Source organism: Gorilla gorilla, chromosome 15 (assembly GCF_029281585.2).
Source record: "Gorilla gorilla gorilla isolate KB3781 chromosome 15, NHGRI_mGorGor1-v2.1_pri, whole genome shotgun sequence".
NCBI classification, from domain to species: domain Eukaryota; kingdom Metazoa; phylum Chordata; class Mammalia; order Primates; family Hominidae; genus Gorilla; species Gorilla gorilla.
In genome coordinates this window covers 15,135,014-15,162,981 of record NC_073239.2, presented here as the reverse complement: position 1 = coordinate 15,162,981, position 27,968 = coordinate 15,135,014, and the positions used below count along the sequence as shown (strand labels likewise).

Below are 27,968 nucleotides of genomic sequence, written 5' to 3'. Positions count from 1 at the left end.
ACCTCTTATCTTGATAAATTACCCAGTCTCAGGTATATCTTTATAGCAGTGTGAAAATGGACTAATAAACATTTTTAGTTTTTTTAAAAAATGTTCACATGTATTTGTACACACTTATTTATTTTAATTTAACATTTTTGGCCTCAGGTTGGTATTTGAAGTATCAAGTGGAAAATTTTTAAACATGTTTTCTGTATAAAGTGAATTCTGTCTTTATACACATAGAAACTGTATTTTATGTTACATATAACTAAAGATGTATATGGATTCATGTCATATGCTCATGTACGTTACCATATAAAATATTTTTAAATAATTGCTTATGATTTTGTAATCAAGCAGTGAAAGTTAAAATTAAATTGCATATATGTCTGCATATTCTTGTGATTTAAAGAGCTACCAGTAGTATACATGATATTACTTGTCATTTCCCTAAATAAATGAGTTTTATCATCTAAAAACAGTTTAAAGAATTTTTTAACCACAAAGTCTTAAAAGCATATTAATAAGCAAATGATGAAAAAATTAAATTTAAATTTAAAAATTTAAAATAAAATGCCCCATAGAAATGCTTTTGGTTTGTGGGCATATGCAAATTTGTTTGGAGAAGTTATTCTCTCAGTATTCCCTTCACATGGGGATTTATGTGATGTTTGTTTTCACTAAGAAGGAGAAAAATGAAAAAGTGATTTCAGAACCTGATTTGTGCTTTGAAAACAAACAAACAAAGAGCTTTTTTTCTAGTGGCTTTGAGCTAATTGCTCTTCCCTTCAAATCTCTCTCTCTCTCTGTACGTACGTGTGTGTTTTATCTTTTTCTATTTTCAAGGTAGATTTAGTAGGTTATAGGAAAAAAACTTGCTTAATTTACTTCTTCATTTTGAGAGATATTTTCTTCTATATATTTTCTTATCTTACTCTCTGAAGTCTCATTTTAGGCTTTTCATGTTGAGGAGTTAATAATGCACATGCCGGATATTTTTCTGATATTTTTCAACTTTTAAGCGGTCTTATCTAATAAGATTCCAGAAATGATATATCCTCATTGCAATTCTGCCTCTAAGAAAACTATATTATATCCAGAGAGCCATGCCACACAGTTACCTATTCATTATCAATCCCATTACCTATAAAATAGTAAGGGGGGACAGCCCTTGTCAAATGAAAGCACTTGGATTAAATTTTTAAAAAGTTAAGGAATTTACATAATTCATTTTAAGGATTTAAAAATATACATATACTCATAACCTCAATAATTGCTAACTTTAACATCTATGCTTATTCTTGAAATATATATATCCAAGTTATCTCTTATGTTATTTTCCTTCAAAAAATAATAGCTAATGTTAATTGAACACTTAGTATGCACCAAGCACTATTCTAGGCCCTTTGCCTGTGTCAGCTTATTTAATATTCACACTGACCTGTTAAATAGGTTTTATTATTACTGTTTCTTATAGTAAAAGAACCTGAGATTGACAGGGATTAAATAACCTGCTGCAGAATTTGAACTCAAACTATCTAATGACAAACAAAGCCTGCAATTTTAACCTATATGATATTGTTAGCCATGAAACAATTATCAATGAAAGAAATTTATTTAGGATGAAAGATGGCTAGTGTCTTTCCTAGTATACAAAAGATAGACATATATGTAGCAATACGTGTCTATCTTTTGTATACTAGGAAAGATACTATGTCTTTATACTAGTGAATATAAAGATATTTGCTTAGAATAATTTAATTTAGTGGATGTCAGAGTTTCTCTAATGATTAAAGTTCTATTCGCCATAATATAGTGACTTCGGATGAGGTTTGGAAGTAGACGTTTGTCAAACATATCTGGTGGCTGGTTAATTTAAACACATTCTTGTGGCTGTTAGAGGCTTAAGTCTGAATTTTTTAAGTTGTTTCCTTAGTGATTCAACAAAATGCAGTGTAATCTAAATAAACAAAAGGCAATGTTTTATTAAAGACATTCAAACAAAATATTAGTATTATAGTTTTTTATATTTTTATGAAAGAATGAAAATTTGAAAATTATTATTCACTCAGATATATAATAAAATAATATTTATGGTTGGGAGAGAGACCTTCATGACTAAAGCAATAATTTATAAATTTAGGATGAATTTATACTTTTTCTTTTTTTATTTTAAATATTTGCCGATTTTCTTTTTTTTTAATTATACTTTAAGTTTTAGGGTACATGTGCATAACTTGCAGGTTAGCTACATATGTATACATGTGCCATGTTGGTGTGCTGCACCCATTAACTCGTCATTTAACCTTACTTATATCTCCTAATTCTATCCCTACCTCCTCCCCCCACTCCACAACAGGCGCCTGTGTGTGATGTTCCCCATCCTGTGTCCATGTGTTCTCATTGTTCAATTCCCACCTATGAGTGAGAACATGCAGCGTTTGGTTTTTTGTCCTTGCGATAGTTTGCTGAGAATGGTGGTTTCCAGCTTCATCCATGTCCCTACAAAGGACATGAACTCATCCTTTTTATGGCTGCATAGTATTCCATGGTGTACATGTGCCACATTTTCTTAAACCAGTCTATCATTTGTTGGACATTGTTGGACATTTGTGTATATGTGCCACAATAAACATACATGTGCATGTGTCTTTATAGCAGCATGTTTTATAATCCTTTGAGTATATACTCAGTAATGGGATGGCTGGGTCAAATAGTATTTCTAGTTCTAGATCCCCGAGGAATCACCACACTGACTTCCACAATGGTTGAACTAGTTTACAGTCCCACCAACAGTGTAAAAGTGTTCCTATTTCTCCACATCCTCTCCAGCACCTGTTGTTTCCTGACTTTTTAATGATCGCCATTCTAACTGGTGTGAGATGGTATCTCATTGTGGTTTTGATTTGCATTTCTCTGATGGCCAGTGATGACGTGTGTTTTTTTCATGTGTCTGTTGGCTGCATAAATGTCTTCTTTTGAGAAGTGTCTGTTCATATCTTTTGCCCACTTTTTGATGGGGTTGTTTGATTTTTTCTTGTAAATTTGTTTGAGTTCATTGTAGATTCTGGATATTAGCCCTTTGTCAGATGAATAGATCGCAAAAATGTTCTCCCATTCTGTAGGTTGCCTGTTCACTCTGATGGTAGTTTCTTTTGCTGTGCAGAAGCTCTTTAGTTTAATTAGATCCCATTTGTCAATTTTGGCTTTGTTGCCATTGCTTTTGGTGTTTTAGGCATGAAGTCCTTGCCCATGCCTATGTCCTGAATGGTATTGCCTAGGTTTTCTTCTAGGGTTTTTATGGTTTTAGGTCTAACGTTTAAGTATTTAATCCATCTTGAATTAATTTTTGTATAAGGTGTAAGGAAGGGATCCAGTTTCAGCTTTCTACATATGGCTAGCCAGTTTTCCCAGCACTGAAGAAAAACAATAATAACAACAAAAACAAAAAGTGAAAACCATATACCTATATATAGCTTTTATTAATATTAAATTTTGTTTAAGTATACTTTAACGGTACACACTTATTGTATGTCAGATACTCTTCTACGTGTTCAAAAATATAACCTTACTCATCTTTATACCCACTGTGCGGTGGCTATTGTAATCTGCATACTACAGATGAAGTAACTCAGAGAAATTAAACTACTTTCCCAAAGTCATACCACTGAGATGTGGCAGACACTGGAAGTAAAATATCGGTTCTAATTTCCAAGCTTATGATCCTAACCCCTATTCTGTCTTGTGTATCTTAGGCTTTTACAACTGTCATCATTTCTCTCTCTTTCACACACACGAGACACTGAGTTACCACTCAACAACTCTAATCACACAATCGATAATAGAATATAAAACTTCCATTACTTTCATTTATAGCGTTCAAGTCTTACAAAACCCACAAGTTCAGATATGCTTTGAAGTTTTTGCAGTTGTACGAAAGCTACATTAAATACATATTAGACCCATGCGTTACAGAATAGCATAGGATTTGTAACAAATAATTTTGTTGAATACTAATTAACTCTAGGTAGTTTTTAATGCCTGTAATGTATAAAAACAAAGTACAACCATAGTAACGCTAATAATTTTTAGTGGTGATTTTTATTCCAGCTCTTTTAAGTTAGAGATCAAATTATGTGCTGAGTGAAATTTTAAAAATCATCTAGTCTATGTTACTGATAAGGAAACTCTAGCTCGGAGATATTATGTGACCTCTCCAAAGACACAGAGCCAATTGGCAGCGGAGTTGGAATAATCTCAACATCCCTGAATGCCAGATCAGTTTCTCTTCACTATTTATATGCACAGTTATACAGCTTCTCTGCATGGTTTATATGAATTAACTTACTAATAATATTTTAAATAATAACTGTTAGTAAAAACAGGCACAATCCAAGTCTCTAAATATGTATAACATTTTATTAAAGGGTCAGATAATCCAGGGGCATTGTTATAAGGCTGACTTTATATGCAGTTAATGGAAAGGTTGTATTACTCTATAGTGTCTCTTTCTCCCTCTACATATATATAGTTAGATGTATAAGATATATCATATATATGAGAGAGACATATATATATAGAAAGAGAGAGAGAGAGAGTTAAAGTGATGATCCTGCAAGTAAGTTTGCATTACTTATTTAGTTGTACTCCTAAAATCAGCACATACATTTATACATTCCATGGTGTATATTCAGATGTTTTATTACTAAAATTAATTTCAGTAGCTTTCTTTACATTAATCTGTAATAAAGTTTTAAAGTCGTGGTTAACAATGAGAAAACACATTTACTTTCAAATACAGTTTGATAAATGTAATTTTAGAAAACGCTGAGGTGATGAATGTGTTCATTGACTTGATTGTGGTAATTATTTCACAATGTATATATACATCAAACCATCACATTGTACATTGTGAATATATGCAGTTTTATAAATTCTACCACAAGAAAATTGGTGAAAGGAACACATACATGCTCAGACACATTACACTTTGTTTTGCTTGGCCATAAATAGGGTGTATACAAATTTGCTTCCATCATCATATGTAATTACCTTTCCATGTTAGATTCCTAGTAGATACTCAGATATTTCAGATAAAATATCAAGAGAAAACACTGACGCTGCCTTGCAAACACCTATCATCAGATATTTGTTCCCTATGTATTCAAGGTTAGAACATTTTAAAATGTAAATAAATTATACATAAAGGTAGACATGATTAGCCACTTACTGTAACTATAAGAGACAAAGAACTAACATTTCTATAACATTTCATAACAAGTTATTCCTATACACATTTTCTTCAAGAATTTTAAGTTATATAGGCAGATGTCATTTATTTTCCCCATATTTTTGAATAAATATAAAAGAATTGTCATTCATAAAGCATCATGATTACTGGTGATTAACTGGATAAATTAAAAATTACTTATGTGAGTCAATTTTTTAAACTATAGAACAGGGACACAAATGTTCACTTTTCCTACTTCCAAGTGTTTCTCCAAATACCAAGATAAGGCAGGAGATAACTAATTGCATACTATAAAGAGTTTTTCTTCCTTATCTCCTTTCCCATATATACAGCATGAGGTAATTACTAAAGTTCTTTCTGTAATAAAAAATTGTATTGCATAAGTGTAAGATAATTATTGACTGCTTATGCGTAGGTTTTCAACCTGGTTTAGAATTTCTCTAGGTTATAATTTATGTGGTGTTAATATTTTTGTCTCTCTCAACATTCATCCTGTAGGATTAAAAAAAAAATCTGCTTCTGTTTTTCCAACTTGGATTTACTCAAGTTTAAGTGTGACATACTTTATTCTTCTTCTTGCTTATCTTTAAGAGGAATCAAGAGACTTGTTGGATCTATCAGTGTTTTCAGGGAAGACATAACTAAATAACAACAGAACATATATTTTTATACACATACACACACACACACACACACACACATATTTTTACACTGTTCAGATAAACAACCTCTCTTCTGTAAAGCCTAGGAAGTCTTAGCCCAAAAGTAGAATGTTAAACAATATATACTGATGTTAAAGAAATAATGGATACTTCACTTTATACATATTCCTAGTAAACCAAGATTTTATAGTTGTAGTAATTGAAGCACTTTTAAAATCACAATTTCATTAGACTATAACCCAGCTAAAATATCATTTACAAAGGTTTGGGTCATCATTTTTACTACAAATGATTTTAATCAAAAGAAAATGCTTAGAGGAATGGAACTGACCATCATTTTTTATAATGCAACAGCTCCCCCATCTTACAGGCAAAAGAATATAAACTAGAATTCTTTTTTGATATATAATATTAACAAGGCCTATATCATATAAAGTTAATTAAATTTTATTTTCTTAAGTTCTGTTGGACTTGATATATTTTCTTTTCTCCTGTAAAAAGACAAATCTTATCATGGATATATATTCCAGAAGTATCTGTTATATCTACATAATCTGAGAAGGTAAGAATTCATACAGAACACTGAAAATGATAGCACAGTCACTAAGATATTTAAAATTCATGTTGTAAGGATGAATAAATACAGTATCCTGGATATTCTAAGTTTTTTTAGCATGTTCTGAGAAAATACTTTTTCCATTTATCTCTTTGTGTGCTTTAAACTGATGTGTTTCTATTTGCAGTCTTTTTAAACATTTTCTTATATTTTGGTCATTTAATAAAGTATTTAGAGATTTCTCTTCAAAATTAGTTTGACTCGATATTTGAGCAAATATTTATTCTCCATTTTTAGTCTTGCAAAAAGCTAAATAGAATGCTTAAGCAATTTACCTCAGATCTCCTTTATAATGATTACATAAATAATCCAATTAAAAATACTAAAAGTAATTTACTTAAGACAACTCAGGTGAAAGGATTATTTTTTGACATTCTAGAAATTGTATCTGCATATTTATAAACTAATATTTCTGAGATGACTTTTCCATAATATACAAATTAAAATTTCTTACTCTTGAAAGTTCCATCGGGCTCTATATACTACAGAGTTTTTCTGTGTTTCATTAGTATAAAACAAACACAAATGATATGAGAGCCAGGAAAACAATGCCTACCACATATAATAGTATAATGAATAAATTAAGAGAGAATTACAGATTTTTTTTAATTTTACTATGTAGGTATTTAGCCTACTGAAAGTAAAGCAAATTTTTTTGAAAATTCATATTTTAAGTCCACATTAACATGATTCCACTTTGGAAAAACCTCCACCTTACCCCCACACCATCTCCACCAAGATTTCTTGAGAGCATTTGGCAGAGAATATATTGGTCAAAGTTCTTGAATATTTAATAGAGCCATATGAGGACACTTTTAGAATGCCGTAGCCAGTGGTATACTGGGACCAGCGTGTTGGCTAGCTGAAACCAGTTATGCACAATTTCTTCCCAAATCTGTATTCACTGATGTGATTTTCACCAAATCCATGCCAACATCTATTGTTTTCTGACTTTTTAATTGTGGACATTCTTGCGGGAGTAAGGTGGAATCTCACTGTGGTTTTAATTTGCATTTCCCTGGTGACTAGCGATGCTGTATTTTTTTTAATGTTTATTGGCTGTTTGTATATCTTCTTTTGAGAATTGTCTATTCATGTCCTTTGCACACTTTTTAATGGGATTTTTGAATTTATTTATTTGTTTGAGTTCCTTGTAAATTCTGGATACTAGTCCTTTGTCAGATGCATAGTTGGTGAATATTTTCTTCCATTCTGTGGGTTGTCTGTTTACTATTCTGATTTATTTGGTGTGCAAAATCTTTTCAGTTTAATTGAGTCCCATTTATTTATTTTTGTTTTTGTTGCATTTTCTTTTGGTGTCTTAGTCATGAATTCTTTGCGTAAGCCAACATTTAGGAGAGTTTTTCTGGTGTTATCTTCTAGAATTTTCATGGTTTCAGGTTTTATATTTAAGTCTTTGATCCATCTTGAGTCGATTTTTGTATTAGGTGAGAGCTGGGGACCCAGTTTCGTTCTTCTGCATGTGGCTTACCACTTTTTCCAGCACAATTTACTGAATACAGTATCCTTTCCCCAATATACGTTTCTTTGCTGCAAAAGAAAAGATACTTAGACATATACTTAACCAAGGGTGTGAAAGATCTCTACAAGAAAAATTACCAAAAAATAAAAAAAAAAACTGCTGAAAGAAATCATAGATAATACAAACATATGGAAACACATCCCAAGATCATGGATGGAAAGAACTGATATTGTGAAAATGACCATACTGTCCAAAGTAATCTACAGATTCAATGCAATTCTGAACAGAATACCATCATCTTTCTTCACAGAACCAAAAAAAAAAAATATATATATATATATATAAGAAGCACAGAATCACCTGGAAGGCTTGTTAAAACAGATTCCTGAGTTTCTAGTCCAGTAGATCTTGGGTAGACCTGAGAATCTGCACTTCTAAAAATATGGCATTCTAAGGACCACACTTTGTGAACGGCTGCTCTAAAAGTGCAAGTGTTCTAAGTATTGACTTTATCAATGGTAACCACACCGACACTGACAAATCACCCAAATCTTTGACACATGAATGCTAGTTAGTAAACCTCAGTACTTTTAAGAAGTATAATTGAAATCTTATTGAGGTTATTATCCTCAACTAGTTGACCCGCATAATGGAAAACACGAAGAGCTCAGATTGTATTAAAAATAATTTGGATATTTTCTGATATTCAGCAAGTCAAACAACTATTCTGAAGTTGCTATTTCCTATATTATAAAACATTACTCACATAATGTTAATATTTATCCATAAAGTATTTGTCCTTGGAATCAAAGTGTTTGTACTGTTAGAAGAAAGACCTATACCTATCCAAAGTCTACTAAAAATTCTGATAATTGGTGAGGGGAAACCACAGTGTGCTTGAACTGTTTTGTTTCATTTTGTTAGTTTCTAAATTGAATTTTTATTGTGTTTTATCATTTATTTAGTTTTCAAAAATAGTTGTCAACCACTAATTTGCTTACAGATTTTTCTTACATGGCTTGTTATAATAATACATCTATCACAGGACCTTTGTTTCTCAAAATTAAGACATTTAAAAATTTCACCACATTCCATCATCCTAAATTTAATTTAAAATATCAGTAAGAAAAGTCATACAAAAATAAATGGAAATATTTATGAAAGAGCTTGGACAAGACAATATGTAGCAGCTTCTGTTATTCTTCTAGAAAGAAGTGTTCCTTCTTCTGCTTAGAGTTAATCTCTACTAGATAGGATACCCTACAAACTCCTTAGGTATCTTGCTTCAGCAATTTATTTACTTTTGTCTTACTTCCTTTGTGTTACCATAAGAAAATACCATAAACTGAGTGGCTCATAAACAACGTACTACTATTGACTTCTCACAGTTCTTGAGGCTGGGAAGCCCAAGATCAAGGTCCCAGCAGACACATTGTTTGGTGAAGGTTGTTTTTTTCATAGATAGAGACCTGATTGTGTTCTCATATGATAGAAAGGACAAAGAAATTTTTTTCGTATTTGAGGCCTCTTTTATAAGGACACAAGTCCCATTCATGAGGACTCTGCCCTCATGACCTAATCACCTCCCAAAGGCCTTAGCTTTTAATATCATGGACTATGAATTGGATGTGATTTGTCTGCACCAAAACTAATGCTGAAATTTAATTGCCAAAGAAACAATATTGGAAGATGGGACCTAGTGGGAGCTGTTTGGGTCAGGGCAGTGAATCCCTCATGAACAGATTAATACTATCACATGGGAGTCATATTTTATTCTTGAGAAACTAGATTAGTTACTTTGAGAGCAGGTTGTTACAAATCAAGGTTCCTCTTCATGTTTGGTCTGTTTATACACATCCACTAACCTTTCCACTTTTGCACCTTGTCTTGATGCTGCACATTGCCCTTACAGAAGCAAATATAACAAATTTTTTTGTTATAAACAAAATATAAGCAAAAATATCAGAAGCAGATATATATATAATTATACATAATTATATATATTATATATATATAACATAATTATAAACTTTAAAATCCAATCTTTCCCCCTCAATTCATAGTCATACCCTTTTATTTGCTGCTGAAACTACTTTGATTTTCCTTTAGGAAGTCTTTTTTTTTTTTCATTCATCCTTAGCCATACCTCCATCTTCCATATTGCTGCAGGATTATTCCTTCTAAAATAGAAACCTATATTTATTATTCTGCATGAAACCATTTACTAGCTCCCTGCTGATTATCAGATGAGGTAAAACTCCTTGGTAAAGTATGCAAATCACTCTACGTCTAGAACCAGGCCTCAAAATGATAAGAACCATATATAAATAAAAACCCACAGCCAATATCATATGACAATAAATGGGCAAAAGCTTGAAGCATTCTTCTTGAAAACTGGAACAAGACAAGAATGCCCTCTCTCACCATCCCTATTCAACATAGTATTGAGGAAATACCACATTTTCTTTATCCAGCCTATCAGCTAAATAATAAGAACATATGGACACACAGAGGGGACCAACACACACTAGGGCCTTTTGGAGGGTAGAAAGTGGGAGGAGGATCAGTATCAGAGGATCAGGAAAAATAACTAAGGAGTACCAAGCTTAATACTTGGGTGATGAAATAATCTGTACAACAAACCCCAAGACAAGTTTACCTATGTAACAAACCTGCACATGTCCCCTGAACTTAAAATAAATGTTAAAAAGTAAAACAAAACAAAACAAAACAAAAAAACCAACATAGTATTGGAATTCCTGACCAGGGCAATCAGGCAAAAGAAAGAAATAAAGGGCATCCAAATAGGAAATCAAACTATCTCTTTTTGCAGACGCCATGATCCTATATCTACAAAACCCCATAGCCTCAGCCCAATAGCTTCTTAAGCTGATAAACAATCTCGACAAAGTCTCAAGATACAAAATCAATAAGCAAAAATCACTAGCATTCCTATACACCAACAGTAAAGCTGAGAGCCAAATCAGGAGTGTACTCCCATTCACAATTGCTACAAAAAGAATAAAACACCTAGGAATACAGCTAACTAGGGAAGGTGAAAGACCTCTACAAGGAGAACTACAAAACACTGCTCAGAGCAATCAGAGATGACACAAACAAATGGAAAAACATTTCATGCTATTGAGTAGGAAGAATCAATATTGTTAAAAGAAATGTATAGATTCAGTGCTGTTCCTATTAAACTACCATTGGGATTTTTCAAAGAACTAGAAAATATTATTTTAAAATTCATATGGAATTGAAAAAGAGCCTGAATAGCCAAGGCAGTTCTAAGCAAAAATAACAAGCTGGAGACATCATGCTACTCAACTTCAAGCTGTAGTCCAAGGCTACAGTAAACAAAATACCATGGTACTGGTACAGAAGGACACATAGACCAATGGAACAGAATGGAGACCCCAAAAATAAGGCTGCATGCTACAACTATCTGATCTTCAACAAACCTGACAAAAACAAGCAATGAGGAAAGGATTCCCTATTAGATAAACAGTGCTGGGATAACTGGCTAGCCATATGCAGAAGATTGAAACTGAACTCCTTCCTTACACTGTATGCAAAAATTAACTCAAGAGGGATTAAATACTTAACTGTAAAACCCAAAACTATAAAAACCCTGGAAGACAAGCTAAGCAATACTATTCGGGACATAGGCATGTGCAAAGACTTTATGATGAAGATGCCAACAGCAATTGCAATAGAAGTAAAAATTGACGAATGGGATCTTATTAAATTACAGAGCTTCTGCACAGTACAAAGAAACTATCAACAGAGTAAACAGACAACCTACAGAATGGGAGAAAAATTTTGCAAACTATGCATCTGACAAAGGTCTAATATTCAGCATCTTTAAGGAACTTAAACAAATTTACAAGAAAAAAATAAGGAATCTCATCAGAACATGGGCAAAGGACATGAACAGACACTTTGCAAGAGAAGATATACATGCGGCCCACAATCATATGATTAAAAAGCCCAATATTATTCATCATTGAAGAAATACAAATCAAAACCACAATGATACCATCTCACATCAGTCAGAATGGTTATTATTAAAGAGTCCAAAAAGAAAAAAGAAAAAGATGCTGTTGATGTTGTGGAAGAAAAGGAATGCTTACACACTACTGGTGGGAATGTAAATTAGTACATTGTGGAAGACAGTGCAGCAATTCCTCAAAGACCTAAAGACAGAAATATCATTTGATCCAGCAATCCCATTATTGGGTATATACCCAAAGGAATATAAATCATTCTGTTATGAAGACACATGCATGTGTATGTTTATTGCAGCACTATTCACAATAACAAAGGCATGGAATCAACCTAAATGTCCACCAACAGTAGATTCGATGAAGAAAATGTGGTACATATATAGTATGGAATGGTACATAGCCATAAAAAAATGAGATCATGTCTTTTGCTGGGACATGGATGGAGCTGGAGGCCATTATCCTTAGTAAACTAATGCAAGAACAGAAAACCAAATACTGCATGTTTTCATTTATAAGTGGGAGCTAAATGATGAGAACACATGGACACATAAAGGGGAACTACACACACCTGGGCCCATTAGCGAGAGGAGGGTAGGAGGAGGGAGAAGTTCAGGAAAAATAACTAAAGGTAAAGGGTAGTAGGCTTAATGCCTGGGTGATGAAATAGTCTGTAAAACAAACCCCCATGACATAAGTTTACCTATGTAACACACCTGCACATGCATCCCAGAACTTAAAATCAAAGTTAAAAAACAAAAAACAAACAAACAAAAACACAACAGAGCCTAACCTCACATTATCCTGTGTGCCTACTGCCTTGTACCTTTCTATTTGGTTCATGTCATTCTTGCTGCCTAAAATACCCTTTTCTACCTCACTGTGTGGGTCATCCCTACTTATATTTTCAGACCCAACTGAAGTGTCCACTTTTGCAAACCTTCCCTGATCTGCCACATAGTTTATTACTTCCTTTTTTTGTAATACACAAACACACTCACACACTCACACTGACACACACATACCCATTTATTCTACTCTATTTCATTTACTTATGTCTTTCTTTTTTTCATTCCAGAATATGAGGTCATTGTTGATGGAAAAGAACACTTCATTATTTATCTAGCATTGATTTGCTTATTATGATCTGCCTATACTCAGAAAATTATAGGTTTAATGCAAGGTACAGCTAGGTTTCAGGATCCTAATGAATATCCACTGGCCTATGTTTTAATCCATAATCCAATTCACTTCCTCTTCAGGAAAGAATACAATTGAAAAATTATTATAATTCTTACTGCACCTGATTTAATTGTGAAGAAACTCATAAATTCTGTCCTGTTTAATGATTCTCTTCACAGCACTTCAAATTGTGACACATATTACTATGTTTACTTAGAACTGTAATTTATCTTTTCCTACTCAAATTCCATAAGTATTTTTAAAACAAACTTCTTTTCTCTAAATGTGGGTGAATCTGTTCATCACAACAAGGAATCTCATTAATATGCTTTGGAGAGCCAAGAGAAGGAGTCAGGATAGTCTAGTTGTGATTCATTCGTTTCTCTACTTCTCTCCAAGCTTACAGTCTTTGGGCATCAGTTTTGTTTTGTTTTGTTTTTGTTTTACTAAGCTTAAAAATAGCAGTTGAAATAACTGATCTAAAAATTCCTTTTTAACTTTAAATTTTTATTCTTGGGAAATTCAGGCATTTCCAAATATGAATAAATGGAGTAATTTGTAATTATTACTGACCTGCATGCATTCATATTAATGTTTAAAGGCATATATTACTTTTTGTATAAGCATAAATAAAAAAATGCAATTAATCATGTATTTATTTATCTGAAAGACCTGCAGCAGTTACTGGATGCTGTTAAAGTTTCCACTACAGATGCAAGAAAAGTGTCCCACACTTTCTGTCTGTCTGATTGTGACAGCTAAGATTAAATCAGGTAGGACAGTAATTCCAGAAACATGGCTGGGAGGGAGATAATGTTCATGACACAGAAATAATCTTGTAAACAGCAAATATTTTGTTTTATTCCAATAAAGTAATCTAAAATTTGAATTAAAAATATATTTATAAAGTACTTTTCATCTTCTTAGGCTGTAAATACCAACAAAACATTTTGATTATAGTAACATAAATATAAATCACAGTGGCTATATGTTAAATCAATAGTAAATGTGAATTATGACATTATAATTTTGACTAAATCAGAGATATAGTACAATTAAATGTCAGATTTGATAAAGTACTTATTCAGTTGGAGTTAAGTTTAATAGATTGTGTATCAAGATTGTTTCATCATTAGTTCATGCTTATGAAGCCTGAAAAAGAACCACTACCAGAATCAGAACAGGGAATAATCAGTTGCCTTTTTATCATGATTGCTAAATTTAAAAGACTTCTGATTGTCTTGGATTGCAGTTTCTTAAAGTCAGGTATTTTGTTTCACTTATTTTACAGTTATTAGCTTAGGACAAATAAAACAAAAACATTTTAAAATAAATATGATCTGCCCCATTGAACAATATGTTCCATGTAAATGTTATGTATATGGCTCTAGTTAATATTAAAATCAAAGAGGAGAGATTTAGGCAGATGTTTGATTATCACAAAACCAATGGTTAAAAAAAAAAAGCCTGGCACACTATCTTATGCATTGCAACACTTAAGAGATGAAATAATAAATAATAAATTTGAAAAGACAAAACATAAATTTAAGGATTCTTTGTACTGACTACATTTAAAAAAAACTTACCACCATATACAAATGTGATCTACATAGAATGTGAGACTCTGAATTTGCAGACTGGGTTATAGCTGAAACTACAGACACACTTCAGTACCTTGCGGATGATATTCACTAATTTTCTTTTCCAAAGTTTAACAACTTTGTTCAAATCTGTTTGTTTTTTTTTTTAATGGGCTGCACTCATCAATGTTGCCTTTCAATCTGAGCTTTCACTTCTTAGTGTATACCATGGCGTAGATGCATTGCACTAAGGCAAAAAAAATAAAAATAAAAATAAAAGACTGGGCGCGGTGACTCACGCCTGTAATCCCAGCACTTTGGGAGACCAAGGAGGGCAGATCACGAGGTCAGGAGATTGAGACCATCCTGGCTAACACGGTGAAACCCTGTCTCTACTAAGAATGCAAAAAGTTAACCAGGCGTGGTGGCCGGTGCCTGTAGTCCCAGCTACTCGGGAGGCTGAGGCAGGAAAATGGCGTGAACCCGGGAGGCGGAGCTTGCAGTGAGCTGAGATCGCACCACTGCACTCCAGCCTGGGCAACAGAACAAGGCTCCGTCTCAAAAAAAAAAAAAAAAAAAAAGCAAATGAGCCCCAGTGGGAGAGAGTTTACAATCAACAAAGTGTCCAAGACTTTATACATTTCAAAAAACAGAAAAATATTTTCAGGGAAAGCAATATTAGCTTTCAAAGAGTAGTTGCCACTTGAACTAAACATTTGCTCTATAATTATAAAATCACCTTGCATATTTTTACAAGAATGTTTTCACATTAACATAAACTAGTGTAGGCATGGCCACTCTACACATATTGTTTTTCTTATTTGACATTTAAAGTTTCACTGTAAGTTTCAACTTACACTGTAGTGTTCTGTGCGACATTTTCCAGAAGCTTCTTTCCTAACTATTCAAAGAGGTACTCTTCTAATTCTGCAATTCTAAGAAGAGTCATTCTGATGGAGGGCAGGCAAGCCCTGAAGTGGGGCTAAGCCAGCCAGGGTTCTTGGCTTTGCCCAGGAAAGAATTCAAGGGCAAGCCAGAGGGAGAAGAAAACAGCTTTATTGAGGAGGCAGTGTTACAGCTCTAGCGGTGCCACTGCTCCGTGACTGTTCCTGCAAGGCTACCCCATACTTAGAGACTAGAAGCTCGGGGCAGTGTAGCAATCACATTTATACACACTTTTAATAACATGTCGAGTAAGAATCCTCTTACCAAGGATAAATCAGAAGATTTTAAATAACAAAAGCAAGAAAGAGAACCTAGTTGCATATTATAAAGACAACACAATAAGCAGAAATGAGTTGAGGTCGAGGAATCCATCTCATAGCTCACTGGCAATTTTCTAAATTTTTACTAAATTCAGTAGTACTACTGAATCCAATCAAAGTTTCCAAGATGAGGTCAGTAGAAAAAGAAACTGCCTTATTCTAGTTCACTGCCTCACATAAGGGTCTATTTCAAAATTAGTAAATTTTTTATTTTTTACATTATGAGCATTTTCACATTTTAGAAAAAGTTAAGATTTAAAACTGCATCTCACCATTTACCAAATTGAAAAATAAAACCTTAGTGTATTATAAAGATCCATCATATGTGCCTGGGAGTATGTGCATGTTTTTCACATTACTACTTGTCTTTTTAATAAATCATTCGTTTACCCTCGTCTTATTAAAAGTATAAAATAAACTTCTCTGTGTAATGTAAGACAATGTTTTTGAAAATAGAGTGTTTAGTTTTAAAAAAAGCATTTCTAGATAACATACAGAGAATTGTTTATGTATTACTGAATAACCATTAACTTAGAGTTTACCTTTATTCTTTGCTTTCTCCATTTTGTTTCGTTCTAGATACGTTGAACTTTTTAATGTGAAAGAAAACTGGAGAGTGAAAATACATCTTAGTGAATGAAGTCTATATCAGGAGGTACCTAATCCTAAAGCATACTGTTATGAAAATGAATGCATGAATAAATGTAATGCTAATATTTTTACACTTTTGGCTACATTATTTAGTATTAAAAAAAAGTATTGAAAATATTCAACCAGAAAATGTAGCAAATCCTCAAATTTGTAAAATTATAAAAGGTAACGGTAATCAATGTTGGACGCACAAGTTTGAAAACAATATAGAAAATACTACAATGCCATATAATTTTTCACAATGATTTCTCATGCAATTTCTTTTGTTTCCTAAATTCTGTTGATAATAAAACTATTATAAAATATATAATAAGTTCCCATAATCGGTGTCATGTTAATTTTTCAACAATATATTTTTTGGTTTTAAAATGTTCTAATGTTACTGATTGGACTCCGGTAAAGACTCCAAGATGGCGACCGGCAACCATCTTGGCTACCCTGACTCAGCATTCCCAGATTCGCCGGTTCCCGCCATCCTAACGGCCATCTTGGCTACCCTGACTTGGCATTTTCGCCTGTTCCCGCCATTTATTCCCGCCATCCCGACAGCCACCTCGGATACCCTGTCTCAGCATTTCCGGGTTCACCTTTCTTGTTCCCGCCGCCCCAGTGAACGCGCATGCCCACTAAAGCACGTCACTAAGGCAACTCACTCATCCATATAAGCGCGCTGCACCTTTGGCACAGCGCGACTTCCCTGGCCCACTCCCTGCGGGCCAGTGAAGCTCGCCCGAGAGCTCAATAAAGGAGATTTTTGTCCTCTTTGTCTCGCCTCTCGGCCCTACCTGTTCGCGGTACCCCTCCATTGCATTTCAGTTACAATATTACAAAATGTTAAAACATGCCAAACTAAACACAAAATAAAACAATAATTTATGTTTTTGCATATCCAAGCAGAAATTAAATATATAATAGTTATAGCTTAAATTAATAATTTGTTAAATTAATAGTTTAATGTTGACAATAGACAAATTTAAAGTGGAAAAATACTGCAAAACCATATAATGCAGTTTAAAAACTATTAAACTAATCACATTTTCTACAAATATAAATGTTCATGATTATTTTAACAAATGGATGGTAAATAATTTAAAATCTATATTTAATGTTTCTATATTTATTTTCATATTACCCTACTTTTATTTTCAACATATTAATATTTGTAACAATTAGTGTAACATTTTTCCCTCTAATGAGTTTTAAATACCTCAATAATGTGTAAGTACCTCAATAAGATTCTATGTGTGTGTATGTAAATAGGAGGTGGTTCCAGAGGTCTCAAAAAAGAACAAACTTGGGCTTGATGTATACAGATATATATATATATTTAGAGAGAGAGAGAGAGAGAGAAACTAGTCTGAAAGCCAAAGACCAGTTGTATAAAATCCATGGAAACTTCTTTGATTACTTTATTCTAAAACTAGCCCTTTTAAAGGGGAGCTAATTTAAGGTACAAAACTTCTAAAAAGCATTTTGAGAACAAATCGCGTCTGAGGAGAATAAGTTGGATATGAAAATTTTGCTTAAATTTCATGTTTGAATTAATATATAATTCGGTATATGTATTATATATAATAGATAATATATATTATATATGTTTAATATGAGGGAAAATAAAAACATCAGTAGAATATTTTAGGCATCTTCTCAAGGATTTTATCTCAGGAAGCTTTTATGAGCAGATTTTCTTGATTAAAAAGTAGTTTATTTTGAGAAACTGGGTTATCTGTACTATACTTTAATGTGAAATTAATCATTCATTACATGATTTGAGATAGACTGACAGGGAATAGAAATGTTATCTATGGAGTACCTACTTCTACTGGGTAGTTTATATGCAGGCAGTCATTAAAACCTGTCAACCCTAAATATAAATATTCTAATTTCTATTTGATATGCATTATAACTTGAGGATTCAGGTGAGTTAAATGATTTACACAAGTAACACAGTGAATCAAAGAACCATGATTCAAACCCAGGTTTGTTTTATTCCAAAACTTTGTTTAGTAATACCCTGGGCTGTATCTGGTACTGCAGTAAAAGACTTCATACAGATGTTTCACAAACTACCTCCCAAGGCAGTTAGAATGAATGTGGGAAAATAAACCAGAAACTAAGTGCAACAGAGAAGCTATTATTGGAGTTAATAGGAGGTGGTTCCAGAGGTCTCACAAAAGAACACACTTGGGCTTGATAACAAATTGTAGTTGGTGAAATAAAAACAAGTTCATAATGTAACAACTAATTTGTTGGTCTATTAACCTCTACTAGATGGTAAGCTCTATTATGAGGGACAGAGGCCATGAAAATTATGGTTAGTCTTCTTTCTCTAGTGCCTGGTGCAGGGCACTGGCTATAACAAGGCTTTCATGCACGTCCCTGTGAAGAGACCACCAAACAGGCTTTGTGTGAGCAATAAAAGCTTTTAATCACCTGGGTGCAGGCGGGCTGAGTCCGAAAAGAGAGTCAGCGAAGGGAGATAGGGGTGGGGCCGTTTTATAAGATTTGGGTAGGTAAAGGAAAATTACAGTCAAAGAGGGTTTGTTCTCTGGCAGGCAGGAATGGGGGGTCGCAAGGTGCTCAGTGGGGGTGCTTTTTGAGCCAGGATGAGCCAGGAAAAGGACTTTCACAAGGTAATGTCATCACTTAAGGCAAGGACCGGCCATTTTCACGTCTTTTGTGGTGGAATATCATCAGTTAAGGCAAGGACCAGCCATTTACAGTTCTTTTGTGGTGGAATGTCATCAGTTAAGGCAGGGCAGGGCATATTCACTTTTTTGTGATTCTTCAGTTACTTCAGGCCATCTGGGCGTATCCGTGCAAGTCACAGGGGATGCGATGGCTTGGCTTGGGCTCAGAGGCCTGACAAAGGCATTCAAAGAATTTACATGGAATGAGCAAAACTGCAAGCAGAGAAATAAAGGACACTGTGTGGAGAAAGAAGTTTGATGCTAACCAGTCGCAGAAAGGATTCCCTTTCATTACAGAAGTCACAGCCACTAAGAGCTGAGATACAAATCCAAAAGAACTTTAACACCAAGCTAGCCAAAAGATTGCATTCAGTTACAGGACCAGGAATACTATGGAAGCAAAAGATGAGTTAAAAAAGAACAGTAACTCAGTCTTCTCTCTAAACGACTGTGATTTAAAGGGGAAAAGAAAAAGAACCAGTGAAGAGATTAAAAGGCAAATTACCTAATCATGTTTTAGAAATTTTTTAAAAAATGACTGTTCCAAAAGAAATTATCTAATTTCATGTAAATAAAACTTAAAACACATCATTTATTTTAATAAAAAGGATCTTTAATGAAATAAATTAAAATTAATTATTCCTTCTAAATCTATGGGGGCTTGTAAGAAAGTCCAACCATGTGGTTACAACCACGTGAGAGTGTCTCATTACTGCCGACTTGTGGCCACCTGCCTGAAATTCAAGGACAGAGTTTCAAGATGAATAATTAAGAAGCTGAATCTGCCTCAACCTTGAAGACAGATTCAGTTTTCTAATTTGGCGCTGGAAGCCATTATCCATAGCAAAGCAATACAGGAACAGGAAACCAAATACCACATGTTCTCACTTATAAGTGGGAGTTAAATGATAAGAACACATGGGCACAGAGGGAAACAACATACACTGGAGCCTTTGGGAGGGTGGAAGGTGGGAGGAGGGAGAGGATCAGGAAAAACAACTAATGGATACTGGGCTTAATGCTTGGGTTATGAAATAATCTGTACAATGAACCCCCATGACACAAGTTTACCTGTGTAACAAACCTGCACATATACTCCTGAATGTAAAATAAAAGTTAAAAGCTGGGCGTGGTGGCGCACACCTGTAATCCCAGCACTTTGGGAGACCAAGGCGGGTGGATCACCTGCGTTCAGGAATTCGAGACCAGCCTGGCCAACATGGTGAAACCCAGTCTCTACTAAAAATACAAAAAGTTAGCTGGGCGTGGTCGTAGACACCTGTAATCCCAGCTACTCGGGAGGCTGAGGCAGGAGAATCGCTTGACTCTGGGAGGTGGAGGTTGCAGTGAGCCGAGATTGTGCCACTGCACTCCAGCCTGGGTGACAGAGTGAAAGCTCCATCTCAAAAAATAATTAATAAATAAATAAATAATAAAAGAAAAAATATAAGTTAAAAAAATAAAACCTGTAAAACTAAAGCTAAGAAGCCAAATCTTTGTTATGTAATTGTACGGCAGATGCACTTGATAGCAATAACTCAAGCATACCCTGAAAAGGTCCCTATGGTGTAAGAAGAAGGTTTGTTTGGAGTTCTGACCTAAGAAATTCAGGAGTGGCCAACCTGGAGATTCACTCGTTAAGGACGGAGGACTTCTGAACCCCTCACCCATACCTTGGAACTCAGGCCATAAAGGGGACTGAGGACGTTTGTTTCGGGTAAAACGGAGGTTGCTAGCTAGAGATTCCTAAATGAAAATGCTACATATCCTGTATGCTTTTTATAAACAGTAGCAGTTTTCCTGTCCAGCCCACCACTCCTGGCCTGAACTATGTATAATTCCTCAATAAACGCTGTGTCTGATTCATTGGCTCAGGGTCTCTCCTTCTGACTCTCAGACACGATGTCAGATATCATCCCTATTGGAGTTAATAGGGGTCCGGCACGACAATAGTTCTTAATCAGGCTTTTAACATAAGTATGTTGAAGAAATGAATTCCACAGACATTCAAACAGCTTATTACTTCCACCTAATATGATTTGGTGCGCCTACCTGAACTCCTAAATCAAGTCATAACAACAATTACTCTGATGTTTTATTTTTAAGATAATTGCTTTACGACTAGATTCATTTTAGAGAACAGTTTCACTATCTAGTGGAAATCTTTTTGAAATGCTATCTATACACACACATAAATTAAAAAAATATTTCTTTCAAAGGCTAAAGCTAGGTGTGAATAATTGTTCAATAGCATTATCAAAGACACAAAAAAGGAAAATATAAAATATAGTACCATGCTTATTCAATTTGGTATTCAAGGCTAAGAATGATTGAGGTGCCCCTGCTTCCCATATGTATTAACACAATTTGCCAGAAAGTCTACTTTTTATAAATTAAGTTGGCTTCATATTCCTGATGTAGGCTGCTAGTCATTCATACTTTAGCTTAAATTAGCCTGATATAATTTATTTATTATTAAAAGCTCAATTAGATTTATCTACTATGACTCAATGGAGTTTTGATGAGAAGTAGAAATTGTAATAGCTTAGAATTCTTCTTTGGGTCAGATAGCCCTCGAGAGCATGATGCATTCTGGGGCCCTTGGATAACTAAATAGGAGCACCAGACAAATATGAGGAGTTAACATCAAGGTATCAGCAAATAAGCAAGAAAAAAATATGAATGGAGATGAAAGATAAAATTTACTTCTAACTTTCAGTATTAAGAAATGTCCTTTCTCTACAGCAATGCTTATCTCCGAAGTAATTCCTTTCCTCTGAGCTCTCTCAAAAAGTCTCTGCTGAGGATATAATCTCTGAAACACATTGTATTTGTGTTTCAAAAAATTAGGTTCAAAAACCATTTTTCTTAGTAAAATAAATGTCTACTTCTGTCCAGTAATTTACTGGGTTCCCAGGGCTAGTTCCAGTTTTCATCAAGTAGACCTTGATCTTTTAGTTCACTATTATGATCTATAAAGGTTAAAATCTACAACAGAGATACAGAAAGAAAGGAAAGGAAATGTGTTTTATATAAATCAAGTTTAAAAAATCAAGAAACAATAAAATAAGAAAAAAATTTCTGTAACTCAAAAGAAGATTAAATACTAAATACGTTTGGTTCTTTTTGTTCCAATGAGAAATCTGTTTACCTATGTATGCCAGAAATATGCTGGGGTCTTCAACTCTGTTTTGAAGTCAGTTGAAATATATATTTTGGTGAGATCTAGTTGCTAAAATACAGTGTATTCTAGGAGTTCAAGGTCAGTTGCAACATTGGAAACATGCTCCTAATATAAGCACATTTCGTTTTATATTTCAAAACTATGTAGATTAAAAAAAAATTCAATGTTTGGATTTCATTTATTCTGTTTAACTCAGATTTGTTTTTAGTGATATCCCTTCATTTCAGAAACTTGTATTTCCTTGTTTCTTCATACCAATTTCCAGTCTTGAACTGTCAGATAACTTATATTACATTATATTAGTAAAAATAATCAAAGTAAAAATAACTCAATAGTGATTTCTCACCCAGGAAATTTGAAGGTAAGGTATTTCCAATTTACAATAAGCTTCTTCAGTTACATATAAAACAAATTAATGAATTAAAGTGATAACTTACCACATACTTTAATCCATGTAAATAAAATGCATAAGATGTGCAAACTAATTGTTAACGCCATTAAAAAAAAACTAGATCATAACTTTTTTACTACCTTAAAGGGAAACTCAAATATTAAATAACAATATAAACAGAAACTCAGGTAATCTTTTGATATTCATCACTTTAACTGAAAAACATTCATATCTCCATTAATTACCTGAAATTAGCAAAATACTCTTTCTTTCCCCAAATCTTGGATTATTCTGGGAAGATAGGCAGACCAACACTTATCACCATTGGTCCTCAGAAAAATGACCTGGGAGAACAAGAAAATTGACATTATTTTAAAAGTGATTTGACATAGGCAGTAAATCAGGGGACACATTAACGAAGTAAGGCAGATATACTATAGAGGTAAAGAGTTAAATCTAAATTATTTATGAAAAAACTTCTTTTTAAATGTTGATGTTTAAAAGAACCCTATTCTAGAAGGAACTTGTTTGAACTTTTAAAAGTATGCCAACCTTAGAGTGGCTAATAACAATAGTTTTATGAGCAAACTAGAAATTGTTCTTGCAAACATCCTAGTTTTTGACCTGCTAGGGAATAAAATTTAAAGAAAAAAAAAAAACTTTGCTAGCTCTGACATCCATTGGGAAATAATATGCCGGTCTCTCTCCCGAGGTCTTGCCGTTTTCTAGCAACAATCATGAAACAAAATAGAACCTTTCTTCTTCCTCTCTCTTTGCAAATTCTAATCAGCTTGTGTAGGAGGGAAAAGAGCAAATGCTGAACCGGGAGAGTGAAAGTTATCTGGTTTTAGCAGAGATTATTGAGATAAAATGAGGAAAGTAGAGGAAAGCACTTTCAAATATAATGCATGATACGCAGGAAGGCTACAGGAAACGGAAAGAAGTGTTTTCCTGGGCCTGGTAGGGCTTGAAACATGAAACAACAATGAAAAGTTAAGCATTAAGCATTATTACTCCCAGCATTAAGGAAACGTTGATTTCATCTTTCTCAAGCTGAAAACACACACACACACACACACACACACACACACACAGTTTCTGAAACACACACACACACAAATTCCAGTATATATTTGAACTTTGTTTTGTCCCAACCCTTGACTTCTTACAGCTAGGTCAGTGTGTCCCCTCCCTACCTCAGTCTGGACACCATAAAAAAGAAAACAAAAAGTTATTCAGCCCAGCGATGCAAGGTCTTCGGGTTTCTCATTCAACATTTTATACTTTGATCCCTGAGGTAACGGAAAATCCTCATCGCCTAGACTTTCATTGGTTCCTATCAGCTCAGCTGGAAAGGGTGGCAAGTGGGACAATCCTGAAGAAAAAGGAGTCACCCCCACGTCCTAAAGTACTTGGAAGTGCTCGCTGGGATCTGCCTGTACTCCAGGTTGGTGCAACTCCACCGCCCTCCAGTGAAGTCCCAGAAGCGATCAAGTTTAAAGTGAAAGGGGGATGGAAGCATTTTTTCTCCCTATGCCTTCGGAGTCTGTGGCTTCAGTTTGCTGCAGGTTCTCTCCGTGGACTTCTCAGAAACCTCAATTTTCCACTTCGAGGGACAGAAAGCTACAAGGAAAACGCTGATGGCTTTGGTGGAGATTCTCCTGGACTTCAGTGGTGTCTTCTGGTACATCTGTCCGCGGTGTCCCTTTGGTTTATTTCTGTGGTCTTCCTGCGCAGTCCCTCAGCGGCTCGGAGTTTGGCCTTCCAGCTCTCCAACTCAGATCCTGAGCCTCCTAAGCTCCCGCGGAGACCCTGAAGTCCCGGATCTGGCGCCGCTCGCCGACCTGGAGGGAGGCTGCACCGCTGAAGTGCAGTCTCGGAGCTGCGCTCTTCTGGAACAAAGCAGCCAGACGTGGCTTGAGTGGATTTCTAAGCCAAGGATTGGATCCGGAGTACCAGGGGCAGAGAGGGGGAGCAGAGGAAAGAAAGGAGATGTGAGCGGTTTCCACCTAAAGCACTTGACTCCTCGTGTTCTTCCGCGACAGAGCTAGCTGTGTGGTTCTTCCTTACGCGTGGGTGCAGGTGTGCGCGCTTGGGGTGAGCCCATGGTTGTGCTCGAGTATACGGGCGCCTGTGCACCTCCAGGGCAATGGTAAAGCCTGGCAGAGCTCTTTTTGGAACAAAATGAAGGAGCTCCATATCCACGGAGGCCACCCGTATGGGCCTTTGCCAAGTAGGGCAGAAGAAGCCCTTGTTAGCCAGCTTCCCTTTGCAACTTCCTACTCTTCCTTTGGGTACAGACTGGTGTCTGGGCTAGCTAGGATCACAGCTGAGAGCGAAGGTTCGCTCAGTGTCCGAAGACCACGTGCTGGTGAACCCACAATGAGAAGCGAGAGGGTTTCAGGACTCTAGCAGAAAGGAAGAGCAAGATTTCACTCAGGGTTTCTTAGAAGAAAGAGTTAACTTTGCTTACTGGCTTTTCCAGGATGGAGGGAGTGGGGATAGGGTCGGGGAGAGAAGCATTGGGAGTCGTGTCGGAGTCTCAAGCAAAACCAGGCGAGGGCTCCGGGCAGATCCATTCCCGCAGGGCCCTGTCTAACCTCCTTTCCAGTCGCACCTCTTTCCTGCTTTAGACCCTGCGTCTGTGCCGGTGACCTTAGAGACTAGGTCTGGCTTATGAAGACTGTTGGGCTCCCTTTCTGCCCTTCACATAGTAAAATGTGACCAACTGCAGTATTCGTAATGTCTGATGCTGAGCTGAGTTGATTCCCAAATATAAATGTTCTTTTCAGAATCCGCTCCCATCTGATTAGTAAGCAAATCACCACCCACAACTAAGGGGACAGCGGAAGCCAGCCTCAGATGACTGAAACCCCCAAGTCAGTAGCTCTCCTCAAAATTTCCGGCGGGTTATTATAGCTAATGACTTTTCCCACCGCCCTAAGCAGCCGAAGCTTGACTCAGTGATGATTCTCTCTATCCCGTAACTGCGAGGAAGTGGGCGATCAGCAAATTGCCCTTTTGCAGGAGGCTGGGGACGCCCCTGGAAGTTCGCTTTCATTCTCCAGGTTTTCTGCCTTTTCCCTTCCCCCTTCCTGCAACGCCCCCGCGCCTCCTCAGCCTGGGGATTTCCTGGCGCTTCGCCGGCCCTCTCCGCACCCCCCTGATAAATCGGTTCAGAACCAGTCTGGCTGGGAGGCCCGAGGGCTGACAGCAGCGGAGCGGCCCCGGCCGGGGTCTCACGGACTCTCGGGGTCTGGCCGACACGGCCGCTCCCGTCACTGCGGCGCGGGCTGAGCTCACGGCCGCGCGCCCGCCGCCGCCGCCGCCGCCGCCGCCGCCGCCTTCATGCTGCAGCGCAGGGCTCAGTTCCACGCGGCCAGGAGGCCGCCGTTGCCCGCACGCGACGCCTTGGGAAGCCCAGCTCCCGGGTCCGCCCCGGCCGCGGCCGCAGCCCCGGACCTCGGCGGCTTGCCTCGCGCCTGAACTGCAGACTCGCCCCAGCGCGGTGGCCAGCGGGCGGGGCGCTGTGTGCAGCGCCGCGCAGGGAGGCGGTGAGCGTGTGCAGAGCTGCCCTAACGGAGGACTCTGTATGTGTGTGCGCGTGTTTGCGTGTGTTTGAGCGTGTTTTTCCTTGTTCCCTTGAGGATGTGAATTGTTTAGCAGCTGGCTGCTCCCTTAGGATTCTTGACTTTGGGGAGCTCTGGGCTGTGAACACAGCCCACCCATATAATCCATTTTGCACGGTCGGTTATATCAGAAAAAAAAGCGCAACTGGACGGGGGTGGGGCAGACCAACGAAACCTTCTAGACAGACACACACACACTCAGAGGAGAGAGGAAGAATTGAAAGACTTGAGAAGACTTTGATAACCTTCCTGCTGGCTCTTCTGTTTTCCGGAAAGATCCTGGATGTTGGCTACCTTTTCAAGTCATCTTGGCATGTCTCTAGTGTTTTGTAAGCCGCTTTCCAGCTAGCTGCGTGTGTGTGTGTGTGCGCGCGTGTGTGTACGCGCGCGCCTATCTGATGCATTTGACTGTCTTTTATCCAACTGCCCAGAAGCAAATGTGTTAACTCGGCGATGCCCCTTCATGCCCGGGTTCTTGCAGAGCTCTGAGGACGCCCAGACCCATTTTCCTGGCTGGATTTGGAGCGGCTGCTGGGCTGTGGACCCAGGTGTGTGGATCGCTTTATCCAGAAGCTTGGAAAGCGCCAATATTAACCTGCTTCCAGGTACATCACAAGGTCAAGAGAGTGTCTTGCAGCCCTCTTGTTTCCGTGTATCTACACCTTCTTCTCTTGGCCAGAAGGATATTTACGTTTTGGTTCACAGCATTTGAAGCCAAAAGTTCAGCCCTTCGAACTGGTTTGCTATACAAAACAAAAGAAAACAAATAAGGTAATGAGGATTGCTTATTAAACTGCTTAACAAAATCCCCGACTCTTCCTCAGCCCTTTCTCGGCTCCCTCCTCCCCACCAAAATGTCACCAGCTCTTGAATTACGTGGATTCGGGTTGGAGGAGAACTTGAAGGAAACGTGATTAAAGGGCTATGCGAGAACGCTCTCTTTGCTGCCCGCGGTCCGGTGGGCTTCGAAGCCAATCGTGAGAAGGACCGGTTCCCTCCGTGCTGCTTCCTCCCCGTGCAGTGCTGGGTGTGCGTGTGCGAGTGTGAGTGCAAGTGCGCGCGCGCCCGGGTGCGAGTGTGTGTGAGTGTGAGCGTGTGTCTGTGTGTGCGTGCGCGGCCGCCCTGCCTCTGCCCGCTCCCCGGGCGCGGAGCCGCGGGTTTCATGGGGCGATTGCAGCGATTCCCCCACCCAGCGCGACCTGCGGGCAGCGGCGGCAGTGGCAGGAGCCGCCTTTCCGATTCCCTACGATGCGGGTGCTGAGCTATGGCAAAGGGCAGCGAAGTGACGAGCGAGACCCGCGTACGACTGTGAAAGCCACCTGGAGCCACCTTGCCGGGATTGTACCTGCAGGCAGAAAGTCTTCCTACGACCGTCTTTTCCCCTAGAGGCACCAG

General features: G+C 36.8%; 2 protein-coding genes, 1 long non-coding RNA gene and 1 other non-coding gene across 10 annotated transcripts in view; 3 read left to right on the top strand and 1 right to left on the bottom strand.

Moving 5' to 3' along the window:
- Window positions 1-16,923, top strand: part of LOC129526805 (embryonic stem cell-related gene protein-like) — an 80,975-nt gene extending 64,052 nt beyond the window's left edge. Inside the window, exons 2-3 of the mRNA XM_055362263.2 lie at window positions 13,854-13,956; window positions 16,608-16,923. Coding sequence (XP_055218238.2) covers window positions 13,854-13,956; window positions 16,608-16,630 — 126 coding nt within the window. The 3' untranslated portion in view covers window positions 16,631-16,923. The remainder of the gene's footprint in view (window positions 1-13,853; window positions 13,957-16,607) is intronic.
- Window positions 1,777-24,775, bottom strand: LOC129526806 (uncharacterized). The gene is made up of 3 exons (XR_008671559.2): window positions 24,141-24,775; window positions 23,190-23,288; window positions 1,777-8,062 (listed from the first exon to the last, which is right to left on the bottom strand). It is a non-coding gene; the product is annotated as an uncharacterized lncRNA (long non-coding RNA).
- On the top strand, window positions 13,838-13,967 carry LOC115930699 (small nucleolar RNA SNORA31). Its single transcript, XR_004067314.3, has one exon. It is a non-coding gene; the product is annotated as a small nucleolar RNA SNORA31 (small nucleolar RNA).
- The window catches only part of LRFN5 (leucine rich repeat and fibronectin type III domain containing 5), a 297,873-nt gene continuing 294,069 nt past the window's right edge, over window positions 24,165-27,968 (top strand). For 3 of the 7 annotated variants that reach the window (XM_063697682.1, XM_063697680.1, XM_055362261.2), the window contains exon 1: window positions 27,836-27,968. The gene's annotated coding sequence lies outside the window, so the exon portion shown is untranslated. The other 4 variants (XM_055362260.2, XM_055362259.2, XM_004055113.5 and 1 more) reach the window with 4 other exon arrangements.